The sequence below is a fragment of the Propithecus coquereli genome, unplaced genomic scaffold (assembly GCF_000956105.1).
Source record: "Propithecus coquereli isolate 6110/MARCELLA unplaced genomic scaffold, Pcoq_1.0 Scaffold427, whole genome shotgun sequence".
Classification (NCBI taxonomy): domain Eukaryota; kingdom Metazoa; phylum Chordata; class Mammalia; order Primates; family Indriidae; genus Propithecus; species Propithecus coquereli.
Window position 1 is genome coordinate 761,722 of NW_012150030.1, and position 22,371 is coordinate 784,092.

A 22,371-nucleotide genomic window follows, 5' to 3' on the forward strand; every position below is an offset into this window, starting at 1 on the left:
CCCCAAGGACAAGGCATGGTGGAACGAGCCCACCTGTCCATTAAAAACACTTTGCTTAAAACAAAAAAGGGGGAATGGTATCCCACCAAGGGGACCCCCAGAAACCTCCTCAACCATACACTGTTCATTTTAAACTTTTTAACCTTAGATGCCCAAGGCAAAAGCGCTGCAGATCGCTTTTGGCACCCTGAAACCCATACCAGGGTCGCCTTAGTCAAATGGAAGGATCCTATGGATAACTCATGGCATGGCCCGGACCCAGTTCTAGTCTGGGGAAGAGGCTCGGTCTGCGTCTTTTCCCAGGAGCACGATGCAGCTAGATGGCTCCCAGAAAGACTCGTAAGACAGGTTGATACTAACTATCAGACCAGGGAAGGATTCCTCCCTGAGCAAACCTCTTGTTTGCCCCCACAGGACGAACCAGCGAAAGACTCTTCGCCACCTTGCCCTCCTGTGTCACCCGATGCCTACAACCTGCTCCAGCTTCGGAGACCTGCACAAAGCAAAACCGCAGAGGACTAAACTTGCTTACCGCCGAACAGAGAGACATTTGTTTGGCCTTGCAGGAACAGTGCTGCTTCTACGCCAACAAGTCTGGGATAGTCAGAGACAAGATCAAAGACCTGCAAGATGACCTTGAGAAGCAGCGATGAGAACTGGCCGCAAACCCATTGTGGTCTGGCTAGAATGGACTTTTCCCCTACCTCCTGCCTTTCCTTGGACCCTTGCTAGGTCTCCTACTTGTGCTTTCCATAGGGCCCGTTTTATTCAACAAGCTTATGGCTTTTGTCAGGCAACAGATACAGGCCATTCAGGCTAAGCCTATACAGGTCCATTACCATCGCTTGGAGGTGGAAGACTGTCACGGGACACCCACATGTGTACACGTCTAATTGATGTCCCGTCCCCCGAGAGCTGAACCAGACAGCCAGAGACGGGTAAGAGGGCACTATCTTCCATGTCGCCTAAGACAGGAGGGCTGCCAGTGCTGCCGCCTTATCCAATGACGGGCTCGACAGGAACAGATATGGCTGCCCCGACCTAAGACAGGTGCGGTTCCCCAGGAGGTTCTCTCCTAGCTTAAAACAAAAAAGGGGGACCTGTCCGGAGCCATGAGGCCCGGCAGCTGCTTACCAAGCCCACGCATTTGCAAAAGCCCGGAAGAGCTTGTAAGTTTCTATTTACCCATTATAACTATGTAGCCCTTGAAAGCCCCTGAGGGTTTCCTTACATAGAAATCCTCTGGCCGGAAAGCCGGAGCCTCGGAAAGCACCGCCCCTTTATTGTTACTCTTTCTGCCTTACTTAAGCCTCTGCCTTCCTGCCAATAAACGAGACTTGATCAGACTCCTGTCTTGTCTCCATTTCTTGTGTCTCCTGCCTCTCCCAATTCCCACTCCCTCCTCCAGGGTCCGCGTTGACTACCCCGCGGGTCGGGACAGTGGAAGGTAAAAGTCTTGCTCACTGTGAGCTAGTGCTCTAGAAATGTTAAAAGAAGAACTTGAGACAAATTAAATTTTAGAGTTTATTTGAACAAAGAACAATTCATAAATCAGGCAGCACTCAGAAACAGAAGAGGTTCAGAGAACTCCATTCAGCAGTGTGAGCAGGAAGCTTTTACAGGTTGAGCACAGAAGCAAAGTAGAGAAATGATCCGATTGGCTACAGCTAGGCATCTGCTTTATTTAGCCACAGTGTGATGAGTTTGCTTCCTATGATTGGCTGAAACTTGGCTGCTCGTGATTGGCTGAAACTCAGGTATTTGTTATACTCCCAGTTTCAGTTTGCCTATGTACTAAGTTAGGTTGCAATGAGCTATATAGAAACTCAAAGTATGGAGACATCCTCAGGCTAATGGCCTCCTGCTTATTTAATTTAACAGAAACAAGGAGACCACAGTCCCCTGATGAGGCATCTGAAAGAAAATTCATGGATCTCTGACTTCTTAGTTTTCTCATAGGCTTAATGGCTCCTTCTTGACCTCGTGGGGACCAATGAGAACAGGAGCACTTACACAGAACCAAAGTCCAACCTTTCCCTGGGGTAATCTACAGATCCCAAGCTAGTCCCAGGATACAGCACAGTCTCCATCATTGTCCTGGAATTTAGCCTGGCCTCCAAGGCCATACTCAGATCTCAGCAACAGAAAAGAAACCAAGTCTGGCTTTCCACCCTGCTGTTTGAAGACCCCAGAAGCTCTTTGGTTTAGGAGAGGATAGATTAAAGCTAAAAGTAGAAGAGAAAAGTGCTGAGCTGAGATTGCTGTCTTCTCAGAATCTACTGCTCCCAGCTCTCCAGCTGCTTTAATGGAGAATCCTCAGCCAAATGGAATTTTTAAGTTGATTTAGTGCCACAAGCTCCAGCAGAAACTTCCAAAAATAATGAATCTGAAAATCTTCAGTTGTAATTTGAACCTACCTTGGGCTAAAGTCTGAATACCATAGTTAGGTTTAGCATTTAATTTAGAAAATATTGGAGTGAGGGACTTCTGGGAACATCTTTTAAGAAGTTACACTTACATTAACTGTTGGCCTAAGGGGAAAGGGTGGGAGAAGGAAGGGAATTTTTACTGAATGCTACAGGGCTCCAAGTACTACGCGTTATTTTATTTAATCCTGAAAACAATAATATTGCAATATGTTACTGTTGTCCCCATTTTAAAGTGGGAATGCAATACACTGAGGCTTAGATAGTTTACATTATCTTCCCAAGATAATGTATCTGCCCCGTTCCAAGGCCCACACTTGTTTCTTTTATATTGAATGGAAACTACCATTATTACTTGTACTAATACTAGGTATATTTTCTAATTCTTGTATTCTTATTGTTAGTGCTTAAAAAGAGTTTGTGTTTTATCTTCTGACCCAACAGGATAGTTAGGGAAACTGTTCTGTTTTGCAGTGAGTCTGGATGGAGGGAAAATAGGGGGAGAATGGATGATAGCAACCAGCAAACAAAGGTGGGGAAAAGACAAAGATGACTTCATGACTTGAGCTGCTACAGCTTTTCCTGCCCTAGAAGAAAGGAAATATTGTATGCTTCTCCCTTACCTCCTACACACCTGAGCTTACCACCTTACCTTGAAGGTTTTTTTCTCTTTCCCTTTTCTTGTTCACTCAATCTCCAGTTACATCTCTCTTCCCCTATCTCCATTTTCTCTCCTTGTCATTATATTTGAGGGTCCAAACCTGCCTCTAGTTGTGAAGAGATGCACATGGGTAGCACTGCTGATGCATAATAAAGAAAACCTCAAGTCGGAAGTAGAAACAGAGGAACCTAAACCAGTTGACCTCCTCACCCTTAAAAGTTTCAAAAAGACCCGCATAAAGCATTCCCTTAAGTGTTTTTAATTCAACCTGCCTCTCCTCAAGTACTAACAGTCAAGATTGAAAAGTTCCCTTCTTCCTCAGTTTTCTCTTTTAATTCTTGGAATTATAAAATTATTGCTTTTTACTATTTTCACATAAACTCTATGAAATAAATAAGTAAGCTTCTGTGACTTATCTTGAAATTTATTACTTCCAGGATTATTTTTATGTGAAACACATTCTGAATTCCAAACAAATGGATTACCAATGAACTTTTGGAATGTAACATGTTTCTAAGTTAAACTCTGCCCTTCTTTTTTTTTTTTTTAAGACAGGGTCTCACACTGTCACCCAGGCTGGAATGCAATGGTGCAATCATAGCTCACTGCAGCCTCGAACTCCTGGGCTCAGGCAATCCTCCCACCTCAGCCTTCCAAGTAGCTAGGACCATAGGCATGCTCCACCATAACTAGCTAATTTTTAAATTTTTTGTGACAAATGAAAGGTTGCCCAGGCTGGTCTTGAACTACTCGCTTCAAGTGACCCTCCAGCCTTGGTCTCCCAAAATGCTGGGATTATAGGCGTGAGCCACCATGCCCAGCCAAATTCTGCCTTTATACTGTTTGAGTTAATGAGCAGTTAATGAGAAACAAACAGCAAAATATTAAAAATAATAATGTAATAATATCCTTTAAAATGTTTAACACTTTATACAATTTGCTACTAAAATTATTTACCTTATTGAGGATAAGTTATTCTTTTAGATTATTTAATAATTCAGAAAAAAAGTTATACTTGGAAAAAGCATCATATAGTAATGACCTTACAACATCAATTAATAGAAAAAGCTATTTGAAATTTTACAAAGCCTTTTTGATTGCATGAATTGCTAATTCCATGATTATCTGAATTGCCAATATATGATTAATTTCACATTCATTAAGTTAATGGTACATTTGTCTTACTTGATATCCAGTTAAATAACAAGGTTATGATGTTATTTGACTTCCAACAGCAAATTTCCAGAGTCAGTCTATGACATTCTTGGTCCCAAATCAGACTTTACTGTAGAAATGCTGATGACTGACCAACAAATTGAGATAATAGAAAGTCATGAACTAGTTCCTCTTGTTGACAATTATTTCCTAATTTTGTCCTATTATTTACCAAAAATATTGATTATTCTTGAATAGACCACTGCTGATTTGTAACTCCAATTTCTATGCCTTGCTTTCTGATACCATCCATTAGAACATTACTATTTCGATAATAATTTCTTCTATGATCTTGGTTATTTGCTTCTTGTTACCCAAACATTGCTGTATAAGTGATATTTTGTGAGGCATTTAATTTTCACTTGGCAAGTTTAACAAACCATCCAGTGGTGTTACATTATTTAGTTCATGCATATTTTCAAAAGGCTTTGGGTAATATTTGACAGGTGAGGCACGGAATTTGTGTGTGTTCATTGGTTTTACTGCAGAAAACGTTCTTTCAAATTTTCCAGTTTTAGTGCTCATTTCTTGAATAGCAGTTTTATCAAGGTAATCCACAAATTTTTTTGTTAGGCTGGAAACATTCTGTGAGAAATTATAGAATGTATTCCAAGATTTGTTTCCTAATGATTGCTTACAGGTTTTCTTCCTTAGTGTATCATGTACAATCCTTCGGCCCACTTCAAAAGATATGGTTTGTACACCCTTTCTCCTTGTTGTAGGCATAGTTTTTCTGGGTTTGGAAGGAGTAACAGATTGATCACCAATTAAAGATTTGAGGATTTCACAATTTCTTTCAAGAACAAAATTTGTTTTTTCACATGGGTAAATGTTTTCATTTTCCAAAGAGTGGGTAGAAAATCTATTTCTTGTCAAAAGTAACATTTGTACATACTTTGTGTCATGAAAAATTATGGGATTTGTGTCACTTTGTTCCTGTGGATTAAAGAAAAAAGGACTTAGTCATAAGAATATTGAGGCAAGAAAGCTACTTATATTTTTAAACATGAAAATAAAATTGTAAATATTTAAAAAATGACTACATAGAAGTATTTAATATGAACAATAGTGGTATTGAAATACACAAGAATGATGGACTTGTATGTGACATACTGCCTTCTCTTCTTAATATTCTATAGAGGTGTTAGGGATAAATCGGAACTTTTGGCCTTCTTAAATCCTTTTTTTAAACAAAGTAGAATATGAAAGCATGAATACATTTCTTAAATGTTTGAGGTATTGTCATTGGGAAATAAGGTGGTTGGTAGGATGGAACATTGTTCTGGCATATCTTATGTTTCTATGTTCTAAAAATTAAAAAGCATACCAAAAAATAGATTGAGTCAAAGATGATAAGCGACTGATTACAAGTCAAAATTACAAAGTCTGGATATTCTAGTAAATGATTTGAAAAATTTAAAATTATCTCCACAGATGCTATACTTATTATTTTACCACAACCCTTAGCGCAACACCTGGCACACAAAAGTGCTCAATATATATTTGGAATAAAATAGCCAAAGTAATAGATTGACTTAAAAATAGACCATTTTTTAAATCACAGTAATTGCAAAATCTGTCTGTATGAGCTACTCTTTAAACTTTTTTCCGCATTTCCATTATTAGGGCAAAAAGATTAACTCCAAACAAACTAGTCAAATATGCATATGATTAGTATTTAGTTTGCAAATATTAAATCAATAATTATTACTTTTCATTAAAAATATAATTAGTGAAATAAGACATTGGGTCATTGTACATTAGTGTACTTAGTGTGACATGTATATTGATACCCATGATTACTGAAAAGATGACAACTGATCTATTTTGTAATCCACTAGTAATGCCAATATTACCTATTTAGCCATAGTAATGGAAGTTTGTCATATTTTTGGTCTGTCCTACATCTTAAGGAATTTTCCACCTTGTAAGTCTATATACTCTTACGCAGAGGCAGAAACTATCTTCATTGGCCTCTCTAATTAAGGTATAAGTGTCTGACCTAGGTTCTGCGAATCAGCTACACCTATGAAACTCTTCAGTTCAGAAAAAGCAAGCACTGTGAGAAATCACTGTGAAAACTATTCTAGCGGGAGTGGTGGGAGCTATGTCTGGCTTTGAAGGGCAGCAGTGGCAAAGGTCTTACAAAGAGTATTCCCTGCCCAGCATCAGAGTTGTAAACCGTTATATATGACAATAGCATGGGCCCCAGTGGAGCAGTCTGGGGCTGGTACTGGGTGATAACTAACTAGATAGCTTTCAAGCCAGATTGTCTCTCTAGCTTTCCTAGAAACTCTCTGAGCTGCTAAATAGCCTTTAATAAATGTGCTTTCTGGGTGAAATAGCTAAAATAGATTATTAGAAAAATGAACACATGGTCCAGTCATTTTAAAAAATACCCGTTTTATTTTATATCCCTTTTATAATCAAGCAAATTTGATAAACCCTTCTTCATAAAGAAAAACACAGTTTTCATCTGGTGCAAAGGAATCACTAGTTTTGGGGAGTGGATCTAAAAAAGAGCATTAAGAACTTAAGGGTTATTATCATGTTGGAATGTGAAGCCAAGAGGTAAGAAGGATTTATTGAAGATTCTGGTCACTAGAATATATGGGCGATTCCCATAAGTAGTATTACTATGCATAGTTACTGAACAACAGTAGATATTCTTATTACCGTCTGAGAAGTTACTGTCTTTGCTGGACTAATGTTGATTATCTTGGCATTTGGATTTTTCAACTCATCCTCAAAGCACAAAGGGAGCAAGCTTTTCTTTCTTATTGAACAATACTCACTTAATTGATAATTTCTGATAGATTTATTTTCTTTTGTATTAAAATCATTCATCTGTGGAGATTTTCCTCTGAAAATAAACACAAGTTCAGGGGGATGTTTATAGGGCTGATTTCAGCTTGTTAGTTCTCATCTGCCTCCCCTTTTCCCTGGAAGTCACTGCCAACATCTGCATCAACCTCTCTCCCATAGACTTGCAGACTGACAAGAGCATCCCTTCCTGCCTTTCCTGGAGAAAACAGCAAAAGCACAGATGCAAGCAAAATAGTCATATGTGTGCGTCTTTGGATTGAGGAGAAAACCAAAGATAGAGAGGCATTTCCTGCATCCATTGTTGAAATTCTGGAAGAAGCTTCGCAGGGCAACTTCATGCCAACATAGGGTGGCCCCAGCTTTGTGAAGAGGATAGAATAGTGTGGTCAGGCAGAGAGAGGATATAGTTTTTATTCCGGGTCTCCCTTGGCTCACATGGGACAAAGACACTGAGTTTAGGCTTGCCAAAGAGCTTGCTATTGTGAGGCTGTGATAACCTGTAGCAAAAGTTTAGCAAGGGTGAGGTCTGGACAGCTTCATCTAAGGACAGATGAAAGACATGACAGAGACTCAGAGGATTCTACCACACCAATGACAACTGAGAGTAGACCCTATCCAAGTTCAGGGAGAATAGACCATGGGTTCATGTACCACAGATGTAAATAGCCACAGAACATCTAAAAATAGGACCTGCGATCACCAATCCTGGCAGCAGTATAGGTACTGACTTGGAAAGAAACAGAAGAACCTATTTACACCTAAAGAGGCTGTTCATGATTGCTCTAAACAAAGTTTAAAACACGTTGGACTAATAATTTTTTTTCATTACACAGAGGATGAGGGGTCCATGAGAAAAATTAGAACTTTATCCAAAAAAAAGAAGCTACTTTTTCCACATTCATGTAGTAGTGTAATTAAATTTGTGTGTCTACTACAAAACATAATTGTATTCTCTCCATTTTTCATGTCTTTCTCTCTGTTTGACTCAGCTCAAGGTCTGGATGTGATGTCTAGTAGCTGAGCAGTCTTGGACTATTCATTGGATTGTACTATGGACTAAATGTTAATAATAAGGCAGAATCCCAGGGCCAGCGCAAGCGCCTCATGGTGCCTGGAGGAGCAGCTCAAGCTAGAGGCCCCCATGGAGCAGATCAGGGACTCCTTTTTTGGAGTAGCCTCTCAGACGTTGCTGGGTGAACATGAGCTCAAACCAAGGAAAGTCAGGTCTCTGGGGCAGCTGCAGAGCTTCAGTAGTGCTGCATGCAGGACGCCTGCAAGGATGCCCTGCTGGTTTGCAGGTCAGCTGGAAGCAACTCCTTCTGTCCAGCTGAAAGCAACCCCTTCTGTCCAGCTGAAAGCAACCCCTTCTGTCCAGCTGAAAGCAACCCATTCGGTCCAGCTGAAAGCAACCCCCTTTGGCTTTACTCCGAAGAATTTAGGGAAGACGTTTTCTGAGGAATGCCTTCAAGTACAAAGTGGTGAATGATTGCCTCCAAGTCTCAAGAAAACACTTTTCTCTACCCAAATAGATATTTCAGTCCTTTCCTGTGGCCTGGGCCTACAGCCAATATTCTACAGGAATTGATGAGTTTCTACTAAAATACAGAAACTGAGTGAAGGAGTACACTTCTAAATAATAATGGCCTGGTTTTTTTGGTAAAGTGCTTCATACTTAAGACAGAAAAAAAAAAAACCCTTACCACCAAATATACCAAAATGCATATCTTTCATAAGTGAATTACTGGTGTTTCTATGCCTGGAATAACATGTATGTTTTATTTATTGAATGTTTACATTTTATTTAGGAAGGAAACATTTTTGTCTGTTAAAATATTAAATATTTATAATTGTTTTTCCTGACGAAGATTTTTATACCATAACTAAATTTGTTCTTTTCTCACAAATTTATAATTTCTGAATGAAGACAAGAAAGTAAAAACTAGGGGAGAAGAATAGGCTCTATTAATCAAATGATGTCTTGATTTTTCCAAATGAGAAGATTGTTTTATTTTTAACACTACACATGGGAGCTGTTTCTTAGCAAACTTGTTTGGAAAGGTTAATGTTATGTTGTGTACATGAAGCAGAATCAGTCTTTGTATTCTTATTATGTTCCTCTACTTTGTAGTTGTACTTTAAAAAAATACCATATTATTTCATGTGTTTAAAAACATTTAAAATGTCACCTACGGGACCTTGTAAATGGTTAAAAACAACATAATGTGAAAATGTTACAAACTCAAAGAATTCATAATGTCACCAGTGTTTTACTTTGATAATGTATTTTTGATTTAATTGGAACACTTTTGGAAGGATATATTATTTGTGTTTGTAATAATCTTTGAAGAACTTGGAAATAAAATTTCTACTTCATCAAAAAAATATAAGGCAGAATAAATTCATTCTGATCTATTATAAAACAAAAGGCAGAAAGCATGCCACTAGAAATATTGAACTGAATAAAATATTAAAAATTTAAAAATAAATTACCTTTTATTTATATAATCTTCTAAATGGCCAACAGAATCCAACGATTTCCTAGTCTTCTTTTCAATTTGAGCTGAAATTACAAAAGATTTTAATAAAAGACATATATTATAGCACTTAGAAAATATCTTTTATAAAATATTTTACAATTTAAAATAACATATGGAAAGTACCTAGTACAGTGTCTCAGTAGACAATTCTTGAGTGAACAAGATAGAATTAGAAAAGAATGAGATAAAGCTTCTTCTGTCTGGCTAAGACAGATCAAACATAAAAGTGGTCTTGGAGATTTTTTTGTGGAAGAAAAGCATTCCTAAATTTCCAAATCCCTGTAACAGATGAAGTCATTATTAACCAGTAGGAAGCTTCAAATAGTTAAACACTGTTGGTATGAAGGGAAGTCAGTTAGCGGATATGAAGCAAATCTTGCCACGTGGCATGAAGGAAGTGTCCAAAGTTGAACTCTTCCAAATATGCCTGGTGGCCACTCCAGAATTTTTCCACTTTCCTAAGTGTTCTCATACACACATGCTATTAGCAACAATTTCAGCTTTTTCCTGTCTTCAAGTAATTTATATTCTAGTGCCATGCTTCCTAACCTTTTTCACATCATGGCAAACATTCCACTTAATATTATTTGTACAGTACACTGGCATAAATTCTTAAGTCTATTAATACTTGTGGTAGGCCACCATAAGGCCAAAGGAGCAGTTTTGAAGGCCAACGAATTAATATTTCAACACACCCATAACCCCCTCCAAGCACAATAGGCTACCCAGTATACTGATGGGGAAGCTCTGTTCTAGAGGGAGGAAACAGTCAATAAACAAGCAAACCAATCAACAAATACATATATAAAATAACTTCAAATACTTATAAGTATTATGGAAGAATAAAAACTTGGTACTTCACCTATGGTGGCAATAGGTCTCTCCCAGGAGGGGATATTTGAGCTGAAATCTGAGTAAAGAGAAGGAGGCAGCCATGTAAAGAGCTGGGGGAACAGCCCACCAGGTGGAGGAAACAGCAAGTGCAGAAGTCATGCTGTGAAACCAGGTTGGCATGCTGAGAGGCCAGTGATGCTGGGGTGTAGGGAATGGGGGGCAGGGTGGAATAAGATGAGATGAGACAGGTAGCAGGGACAAGTCATAAGCCATGGTGAAGAGTTAAGATAGTATTCTGGTTACAATAGTGATCTTTTGGAGAGTTTTCAACAGAACAATAAAGTAGGTTGATTTATGCTTTAGAAAGATCACTCTGTCTGCTCAGAGATGGATAATTTGTGGGGGCAAGGGCTAATGTGAGTGGCAAGAGTAGCAATGGAGTAATTAGAAGCCTGTTGCTATGGTCTAGATAAGACATGCTAGTGGATTAGATAAGGATTGTAGCAGTGTAAGTGGTGGGAAATAGTTGCCTTCAGTTTATATCTTGGAGGTAGATCCAACTGTACTGACTGGTGGATTAGATATGGGGTATAGAGAAAAAAGAGAAATTAAGAATGATTTCTAGGGTATTGACCTCAGCAACTGGGTAGATGCCATTTCCAGAAATGGGAAAGGCAAGTGAGAGAAAAACAGGCCCACCAATTGAAACAAGAGGCTAGGTTGAGAATGCCCGGCTTGTGAATGGAGATTAAAAATCACCACTTTCCACTGCCAATTGGGTAACCTGGAATTAAGTCAAATCACACCAGGGCTGGGTGACTGAATCTACAATATTCCCAATATGTCCCTGGCAGAGGAGCCCATTCACAATTCTAAAATATGGTCTGGGCTGAGCGTCATGAGACCTGAGTAGTGGCAACTGAAAAAGGAAAGGAAAGGAAAAAGTAAGGAAATAGTGATTGAGTGATGAGTGAGAGAGAAAGAGAGAGACCCTTCTAAAATTCTAGAACACATGAAAAATATAAAGCTAAGAAAGACAGCCTGAGGCCAGGCATGGTGGCTCACACCTATAATCCCAGCACTTTGGGAGGCCAATATGAGAGGATGGCTTGAGGCCAGGAGTTTGAGGCTGCAGTGAGCTATGATCACACCACTGCACTCCAGCCTGGGTGACAGAGAAAGACCCTGTCTCTTAAAAAAAAAAAAGGAAAAAAGCTGACAAAATCACCAAGAAGAAGGTAAGTTCAGCAATAGAATTGAATAGAAGAATCTAAAAGTAACTATAAAAATTCTTACCATATCTCAACTCTAAGATGTATATTATTAGTATGTGTCAGAGTTTAATTGACAATGTCAGTTAATGACATCTTAGATTTGATAAAATATGGTATGTTTAAGAATTTCAAAGACAAATGAAAAATATTCACATTAGAGAACAAGATATTATGAGATAAAAACAGGCTGATGTAAACAAAAACAAATCAATATTTTAAAAAACAACTGGAAATCTTGGAAATAAGAAATATAACTTAGATTACATAGCCAAAGGTCGAATCAATGAATTGAAAGAAAACGTCGAGGAATTCACTAAGAACGTACAGAGAGAGAAATAAAAAATATGAAGTAACAATTAAAAATCATGAAAGATAGACTGAAAAAGGCTTCAACATTTATCTAATAGTTCTGGAAGAAGAAAATAGAGGAAATGGTGAAGAATCTACATTTGAAGACAAAATAGCCAAAAATTCTGACAGAAGTGTTTTTCAAGATTCAGGATGACAGACAGAATACACCTATACCCAGACACTTTGTAGTAAAAATACAGATGGCCCAGGAGCAGTGGCTCACGCCTGTAATCCTAGCACTCTGGGAGGCTGAGGCAGGAGAATTGCATGAGCCCTGGTGTCTGAGGTTGCGGTGAGCTATGATGACGCCACTGCACTCTAGCCAGGGCGACAGAGTAAGACTCTGTCTCAAAAAAAAAAAAAAAAACCAGATCATGAAACATAAGGAGAAAAATCCTAAAACTACCAGAAAGTAAAACCAGTTTTTCTACAAAGGATCGGCAATTAAACCAAGAACAAAATTCTAATCTAGAATTGATTTCAGAAGATAACAAAGTTATACCTTTAAAGTGCTGAAAGAAAATAATTTATAACCTAAAAATTTACATCAACTGAACTATCATGCAAGAGTAATAGCAAAATAAAGGCAATTCAGAAGGGTTAACAACTAACAAATCACCCCTGTAAGAGTTACCGAAGGATAGCCTTCAGGAAAAATGTAAGTGAACACTGATGAGTGCACTTTGATAAATTATGGTATATATTTAATTAGCATTGACTTTAGAAACTAATCTTATTTTGTATTTTAAATGAAATATTATTAATATTTGCTGCACTTGTACAGCTCTTTCTTAGTTATTTTAATCTATTACATTTTTGGTGTTTTATACTTCTATAGTATTAGTCTTTATTTTTCTTTTAAACTTTGCTTTATTGAAGTATAAATTACATATAATAAAATACACATATTTTAAATGTACAGTTGGATAAATTTTGACAAATACATACACTAGGGTAAGTAAAATCAAGATATAGAGTATTTTCATTATTCTAACATAGTTTTTGAATACACCTTTTCAGCCAGTTCATTCCATTTGTTCTGTTATCTCCTTCAAACACACTGGTTATCTCAGTTGGATAACTGTTTTCTTCTCTCAATATACTATCTTGAATAATCTGGTCCCGTTTTTGTCCTCTTACACTGCATTGTGTGTGATTTTCCTAAACCTGTGCTTCAGATCTTTAATTTGGTTTACTCAAATGTTTTTTCTACTCTTTGCTGCTTTTAATATCATTTTAAGTTCTGTGTTAGCATTACCTGTTTCTTTAAAAATATTTTTTAGCTCCGGCAGCATCATTTTATCCTCGAAGACTATCTTTTATATTTTCAGATCTTATTTCATAGAATTCTTATTTTTAAAAATTTCTTCACCACATAGAACAATTATTGTCTAAATTTTCTCCTGTTTCCTGGGGTACAAATCCTGCCAAAATGGGACCATTAGCTAACTTTTAAATTATTTCCTTTCTTTGCTACAGAATTTTTGCATAGGTCCCATGTTTTGTTCTTGATTTTCTTTCTGCTCAACTTTGAATCAGGTCCCTTAAATCCGGGCTTATATTTGTCCAAAAATAACAGGAGTAAATTTTCTTTGGATACTTTCCCTGTTTACCTGGGCACTATTAAATTCTCCTGTTAGAAATTAATAGGTAAATCCTGATGTCGTTCCCTTATGTTACAAGGTAGGCATTCAGCTGCCTAAGTAGGCTGTAAGGCAGCTGGAGCCCTGAGAGATCATGGAAAAATTTGTTTCTGTGCACTGTGTGTTCTGTGAAACCTTTTCATGACTCTAAGGTGATGGCGGTGGTCGGTGGGGGTACTCTGTCTATTTACGTGTGAGGTGTCATTTGGGTTTCATTTTTTTCCTACCTCTTTCTTGAGGTAAGCAAGTCAGTTTGGGGAGGAATTTAGTCAAAGAAAGGCCTCATGGCTCACATGTTGTTTGATGAGGTCATGTTTTTTCTTTCCACCGTTATCCTCATAGCTATTATTCCCGCTTCCAAACATGGTTCCTAGGAAACTGTATTTTGTCTCTTCTGTTGCCAACCCTCCCTTCAAGACCTTTTTCCTCCAAGCTAGGAGGTTTTTACCCTAACTCTGAGTACATCTGAAGCAATATGAGAAAACCAGAAAAAGAAATGACTAGTTATAGCCATTACATTTTTCTCAAAATACTGCTAACCCAGACGTGGAAAGCTGTTGACTCGCAATGAGGAAAGGCATCCCAAGGAGAGGATTTCCCATCTTGCTGTGATCCATCACTGATAACAAACTCCTTTTCTTTAAGTTGATTGTGTGTGTGCATGTGTGCAGTGGGGTGGGTGGTTCATAGGGGGTTTTCAGAATATATTATAATTCTGTTGGCTCTTTCGATGTTGTTCCTTTCTCCCAGGAAATGAAACTGTGCATTGATTTCTGCAATATTCTTTCAAAGTGCTTCATATTATAATACATGGCAGATTTTCTTGGAGTCTGGGATAAAATGTCCTACTTTCAATTTAATAATTTCTTCTTCTCCACTTCTCTTCTTTTGTTATTCATTTTGACCAGGATAAACTTGCATTTATGTTGGCAACTTTCCCAGAAATCTTAATTTGGGAGTTTGATAAAAGAAGTATAAAATGCTTCTGTAGAGAGACTTAAGAAATTTTATAAAGAGCGATTGCTTTGCTGAAAGAGCAGAACATCCTGCCACTGCTCTCAGAGAACACTTCAGAGAAGAGGTGACATCTGAGTGGAACCTTAAAGGACAGTGTGGTGAACAGAAGGCTGCCTCCTTCACAGCCCCTTTTCTAAGCTTCTTTGCTAACAGAACTCAGATCTTACCTTCCTCTAAGCAACCATGTCCTTCAAAGTCACCATATGCTACAGCAAGGCTAGGAGGACAAGCTACCTGCTAAGACTGTTGAGGAAAGACGGAGGAAGTGAAAATTTGATGACATCATTAAGCCCCTAAATTAACCAACTGTGCAACTGCCTTACTGATGGACTTCTTGTTATTTGAGGAAATAAGTATCATTATTGTTTAAGTTAGAGGCTGTTAGATTTTCTTTTAATTGCTTTTAAAAGTCTTCTAACTATTAAAGATGAACAGGAATCTATCAGGTGGATAAGTATGTTTTGAGCATAGACAACAGAATAAATCAACTCACACAGTAGTTGAAACAGCCTGTTAAATATGACTGGAATCAGCGTGGTATGGAAACTTTAAAGAGACAGAATAGAAGGCTGGAAAGACCTTGTATGCTATCCTAAGGAATCATTTATGTAATGGTCTTCAGATGTTAGTAAGTCATGAAATATTATGAAATATCAGTATGATCAAAGACTAATATTCCTTGGTTGAAGATTTTTTAATGCTTATATCCTAAATTTAGATGCAGTTAGCTTTCAATTATTTCAATATGAACATGCAATTTGTATACCTGTTAATAAAGTAGAGTCTCTTTCCTTTTCATAAGCATTAGATTGAATGTTAAATATGGGAGAAAAGACTGTAGAACTCTGCAATTTTCCACATGCTTGTTTCTGCTGTGAATATAGAAAATGCAAGGGCTCTGCGTTTTCCACCTAAACATCAGAAAAGTATAAAACTATCTTAGGAATTTCTTTCTATGTGTATATTAAGTAAATAATTTAAACTTAATAATTCATATTTGGAATATCTAATTATGATAACTAAGAGCTGTCTGGTTCCTTAAATACTTTCAAATATAAAGTTTTATTTAATCCCCCAAAAAAACTCCTATGAAGTGGGCATTATCATTACCACTTTGTGGATAAGGAAACAAACCTATAGAAGTTAAGAGTTTTGCCTATGATCACACTTCTTACTAACTTTTATTTCCTTTGTCTCTAAGCCTTTCTATTCATAAAAAATTTATTTCTCCAAATTCAGGGAAAGTCTAAATTCGAATACTGCAGGGAAAAAAAGCCTTCTTTGTTTTAACAGAAGCTTTACTCTCTCCAACATTAAATAAATACAGCAGAATAGTTCTGAGTAAAAGGGAAAAAACTGGAAAAAAAAATAATCCAGCTTTTCCTAGGTTAGTATCTAAGATTGGGTCCATATATTTTTATTAAAATACACATATATAGACATCTAAAATATCCATACGTAAATATAAACTGCACAATTTTTGACTCTTCATCAACAAGCCCAATAAATAATTGTTTATGATCTATAATTTTTTTCACACTAGGCACAAAATATATCTAGTTCTGGATAATATGAAATAAAAATAAGGAGTATGAAAAAAATCTAGGCCATAAAGAGCTCATATTTTTTATTTGATAGATATGATTAGTATATACAAACAATAGTAAGTAATGTAATAGGGCAATATTACTAAGAACCAAATCAATCAATATAATCTATAAATGAGGAAGAGTTTAGAAGAAACGGATATCAATAGACTGGAATAGACAGGAAAGATTTCACAGAGGAGGAAGAACTTAATGCTAAGATTTAAAGGTGGGGATATTTCAGAAGAGATAAACAATGCAAACTTAGAGTTTCATAGGACAATCAGAAAAACAGTGTATTTAGATCAGGGAGGCATTTATTATCTATTGGGTATAAAAAATAAGTTTAAATAGGTAAGAAAGACAATTGTGAGAGGATGTCTTAAAAGACAAACAGAGCAACTTTATCATAAAGAAAGATTTCTAAAATTGCCATGAGAAGTAGAAAATTTGAGCATACCAACAAATCCTAAAAGAAATGTAAAGAGGCTTCAAATAACTACCTTTAAAAGATAGTTTAAAATAGTAAATAGGCCCAAATAGATATATAGATAAGTTCTTTTAAATTTTCATGCAACAAATAATTCTCATGCACTATAACATCAATTAAATGAAAAAATCAACAACAACATACACTTTTCAGTTCTTTTTATAAGCTGTCATACATGGTCTTAACACCAAAGTCTGCAAATATAACACACCATAAGAAGCCTACAAACTAACCTCATGTAGGACTACAGGGGTTTTCACAAATCCGAAATAAAATGCTAACCAACACTATACTATTAGAACAGTTCACAATGGCCAAATAAAGTCATCAAGAAGTTAAATGTTCCCAATAGATATATTATTATAATTCATTACCCAATAAGCCAAAAAGGAGAAAAATTACATAATTATTTTTAATAGATACAATACTAAAAATACATTTGATAAATTCAACCACTATTATTGATAAAAACTGTAATAAAACTACAGAGATAATACTTTCTTAATATGATAAAGAATATCTTAATACTATTTTAAAAATTATATCTATGTAAAACTAACAGCCAACATCATAGTTAATGGTAATATATTAGTATATGATATAACAAGAGTAACACCTATCACCACTATTATTTATAAATTTTTAGGGAGTACCAAGTAATTCAATAGTAAAAGACAGTGGAAGTAGTAAAATCTCCAGGGAATTCTGATTCAGCATGGCTGAGTAATAATCCCTTGTCAGACCTACCCTCCCTCAGATAAAAACCACAAACTCTAGACAAAACACACACACACACACACACACACACACACACACACACACACACACGAATGATCTGAAGGTCCTGGAGAGTGAACAAAAGCAGGTGACAAAGAAAAAGCATTGAAATTTGGAAGAGTTGACTTGCATGGGGTGAAGTTGCTATTTTTATGGCTTTTAGCTTGAAGACAGGCTAAGTTGGCACCACACAGGGCATCTAAAACTCTGATCAAAAACCCATGTTATTTTTGGCCAGAAGAACCAGAGGACAAAGTTTAGGGCAAACAAAGATGCTTGAAAGTGAGACAGGAATGCTAAAAAGAAGAGAGTCAAAGATGTTAGCCCATCTTCTATGTATCAGAAACTTCCTGCATGGGAGACTTGCATGTAAAAGAGACTTCCTGTCCATGTCTCTGGCTAACCCTGAACCACGTGTGTTGAGGACAAACTGCAAGCAGCCAGCTAAGGATCAAACAACTGAACTGAAATTTAAGCTGATGCTGTATTTTGAGTCCAATAAAATTAATTGATTCCTAGAACAAAAACATCAGTATTTTTTGTAGGACTACAACAGAGTTTAGAGTCTCCACAATATAACAGTAGTTATTCCCAGAATAAATCCAACCTGACGCACAAAGAGCCAGGAAAGTGAAACCTAGACTTAACAAAAAAGAAATTTAAACAATATCATCCCTGAAATGACCCAGATGTTGCAATGAACAGATTTTATAGCAGCTATTACAATCATACTTGATGAAAAAGCAAAATACTTTCAAAGTGAAGGAAAAACACAGGAAATCTTATTAGAGAAACAGAAACTATTTTTAAAAATGGAAATTGTAGAACTAAAACATGTAATACCTGAAATGTAAAAATTCACTGGTTCAGCTTAAAACGAAATGGATATTTCTGAGGAAAGAGTCAGAGAACTTAAAAATATTAAGAGATTAATAAAAATTATTTAATATAAAAAATAGAGATTCAGGAACCTGTGAGACAATAATGAAAATTCTGCATATGTGTAATAAGAGTCTCAGAAGGAGAGAAGTAGATGGGGAAAAATACTTGAAGAAATAATGATCAGACATTTCTTTAATTTGGTGAAAGACATAAATTTACAAATTTCAGAAGCTTAGTCAACCCTAAGCAGGATAAATATAAAGAAAACCATGCCTACACACAGAGTCAAATAGCTGCAAATCAAAGATTAAGATAACATCTTGAAAGCAGCCAGAGAAAAACAACAAGTTACATACAAGCAAACAACAATTCAAAATACCCCTTACTTCTAGTCAGAAACTGTGAAAGGCAGAAGGTATTGGAATATCATTAATAGACCAAAAGAAAAATAAAACTATCAGCCAGAATTTTGTCTCAAACGAAAATTTCCTTCAAAAATATCCTGAGACACTTTTAGGTAAAAGAAAACTAAAAGTATTTGTTGACAGCAGACCTCCGCTACAAAGGATGCTGAGGAAAGTTCTTCAGATTTAAGGAAAATGATACCAGAAACTTGGATCTTCAATAAGGACTGAAGAACATCAGATCTGGTGAACATTTGGTTCTTTTTAACCTCCTTACTTTCTTTAAAACATATAGGATTATTGAAAGAAAAAATTATAATATTGTCTTGTAAGGTTTATAGTAATATATTAATATATATAAAAACTATAGCAAAAAGGATGAAGAGAGTAAAGGGACCTACACAATTTAAAGGTTTTGACATCTTTATGTTTAGTGCAATTTTACTCTAAGTAGACTGTGATGAGTTGATGATGTATATTTCAATCTGTACAGAAACCACTAAAAACCCCAAACAAGCACAAAGAGATATAGCTGAAAGCCAACAGATAAATTATAATGTAATTTTAATAAATATTCAAATAATCCAAAAAAAGGCAGGAAAGGAGAAACAAAGGAGCAGAAAAAGAGGGACAAACAAAAAAGTAAAAATAAAATGACAGACTTAACTTCACTCGTATCCATAATTATATTAAATATTAATGGACTAAACATTCCAATTAAAAGAAATTCTCCACATAGATAAAAAAGCAAGACTCATTCAGTCTGAAAGGTTATGAGGAAAGAAAAGAACAAAAAAAGCAAGATCCAGGTATATATTGTCTATAAGAGATGCACCTTAAATATAAGTTGAAAGTAAATTGACAGAAAAATGTATATTATGTAAATAGGATGCATAAGAAAACTGGAGTGGCTCTATTAATATCAGACAAAATAGACTTCAAGAAAAATAGGTTTTTTTCTTTACTAGAGATAAAGAAAGACATTTCATTATATAAATAAAAAAGATCAAGTCACAAGACATAAAAATCATAAATACATATGCACCTAATAAGAGAGTTCCAAAATACATGAAGTGAAAATTGACAGAATCAAAGGGAGAAATGGGCAATTTTATAATCATAGGTAGATATTTTAACATCTCTCTCTCAACAATTGATAGAATAACTAGATAAAAAAAACCAGTAAAGACACAGACAACTGAATGAAATTAACAACCACCTTGACCTAATTTATACATATACTTACATATTTATATATCTATAATATAAATATATACTTTGTATTTATAAATATACTTATATATCTATATACATATAGAATACTGCTATATAACTGCTAAATAAACATTCTTTCAAGTATGCATAGTGCTTTCTATAAGATAGACCATATCATGAGCCTTGAAACAAGTCTTAGTAGATGTTTAGAAGGATTGAAATCCTACAGAATATGTTCTCTGACCATAATGGAATTAAATTAGAAATCAATAACAGTAAGATAACTGGAAAAACTCTCAATATTTCAAAATTCTATAACACACCTTTGAAGAATCCATAACTCAAAGAAGGAATCCTAAAGGAAATTAAAAAATTTTTCAAACTAAATTATAGTGAAAATATAACACATCAAACTTAATGGAATTTCAGTTAATGGCATCATGATTTATTCAGTTTTTCAAAGAAGAAACCTGGGGATTATCATTCTAATAAATACATACAGCCACTTACAAATTCTGTCAAGTACAACTATTTAATTTCTCCCTAATCAGTGCCTTCCACTACCTTCCCATTGCTACTGTTTTGGTTCAGTCCCTCACCATTTCTTACCTTGAAGATTTATGGAGAAGATGTGGAAACAGATGCTATATTTGTCTAACAAATATTTCAGGAAGAGTCAAACAAGAACTTATTGAGGGAGCATGTAGATTAGGGGAATTAGTGGAGGTGTTGGCTTTAAAGGGGAGGAAAACTTCTGAGTCAATACCATGGGCCATGCTGTTTGTAGGCACACCCTAGTGAGATCTCTTTACAATTATGGCAAAGCAATACAAAAAAGAATCAACTTTTAACGGAAAGAGAACAGGGGCTAGGTGCAGTGGCTTATGCCTGTAGTCCTAGCACTTTGGGAGGCTGAAGTGGGAGGATTGCTTGAGGTCAGGAATTAGAGGTTGCAGTGAGTTCTGATGACATCTCTGTGCTCTAGCCAGGGTGGGTGACAGAGTGCGATTCTGTCTCAAAAAGAGAATGAAAGAAAGGAAAGAAAAGAAAAGAAAAAAGAAAAGGAAGAGAAAGAAGGAAGGAAGCAAGAAAGAAAGAGAAAGAAAGAAGGAAGGAAGGAGGGAGAGAGGACAGGGAGGTGTGCATGTGTGTTTGTGAGAGAGCAATAGGGAGAGAGAGGGATATCAGTGCCTGAGAGAGATTTGAACAGATTTCTGAAAGAAAGATAATTGAAGCCAGATCCACTAGAAAAAATATAATGCTATCTTTTTGATGAAACCTGGAGACACTCCAGGCTTAGTGGAGGCAGGTATTGAAAGTGGGAATGAGGACAAAAGTTGTAAAGAGACAGGTAAACTGAAATTCTGTCTATGAAATTTCTGAACCAGTTGCCACTTTTCCCATCTCCCAGTTACCCTATCCCACTTGCAAAGTTACAGGAAATGGCATTTAATGAACCCCAGGCTAAAATCAGGAGTGCTTTTCTCTCAATAAACTTCCTGCTAGTGTGTTTTTTGGCTCCCCAGAGTAAAACTCTCTTCATGTTAGCATCCGGAAAGAAGGCTTCCAGAAAAACTGTCTACTCTCTGCCCTTTCATCCTAAAGTAAAGTGCGGTGGTTAAGAGGGCTGCCATATACACAGAACAATTAGCTTTCAAACTCTGGAGAGAGACTTATTTATAAAATTTATGGCAGCTTCCTAGAAAAATTAACTATATCTTCATTCTTAAATATGAAGATTTGGGCTGCTATAACAAAATATCTTAAACTGGGTGACTTATAAATAATAGAAATTTATTTCTCACAGTTCTGGAGCTATGAAGTTGAAGATCAAGTTGCCAGCAGATTTGGTGCCTGGTGAGGGTTCACTCTCAGCTCCACAGATGGCACCTTGTTGCTGCATCCTCGTATGGTGGAAGGGACAAACACTGCCCTAAAACCTCTTTTCTAAGGTCACTAATCCCATTTATGGGGCTCTTTTGTCATGACCTAATCACCTTCTAAAGTCCTCACTCCTTAATACAGTCATATTGTCAATAAAGTTTCAATACATGAATTTCAGGAGAACACATTCAGACCACAACAATCAGATATAATAAAAAATCAGCAACTTCAAACATACATGATAGTGCTCATTTCAGCAGCACATATACTAAAATTGGAATGATACAGAGAAGATTAGTATGGCCCCCGCGTAAGGATGACACACAAATTCGTGAAGCATTCCACAAAA

General features: G+C 36.2%; 2 protein-coding genes across 2 annotated transcripts in view; both read right to left on the bottom strand.

Moving 5' to 3' along the window:
- The window catches only part of SLC35D1 (solute carrier family 35 (UDP-GlcA/UDP-GalNAc transporter), member D1), a 65,092-nt gene extending 64,132 nt beyond the window's left edge, over positions 1–960 (bottom strand). The window contains exons 1-2 of the mRNA XM_012653756.1: positions 829–960; positions 396–493 (exon numbers count right to left, since the gene is read on the bottom strand). Coding sequence (XP_012509210.1) covers positions 396–493; positions 829–960 — 230 coding nt within the window. The remainder of the gene's footprint in view (positions 1–395; positions 494–828) is intronic.
- Positions 961–4,653: 3,693 nt separating this feature from the next.
- LOC105817916 (chromosome unknown open reading frame, human C1orf141) overlaps positions 4,654–22,371 on the bottom strand; it is a 36,397-nt gene continuing 18,679 nt past the window's right edge. Inside the window, exons 5-7 of the mRNA XM_012653757.1 lie at positions 9,619–9,688; positions 6,979–7,165; positions 4,654–5,238 (exon numbers count right to left, since the gene is read on the bottom strand). Of these exons, the coding sequence (XP_012509211.1) occupies positions 4,654–5,238; positions 6,979–7,165; positions 9,619–9,688 (842 nt within the window). The remainder of the gene's footprint in view (positions 5,239–6,978; positions 7,166–9,618; positions 9,689–22,371) is intronic.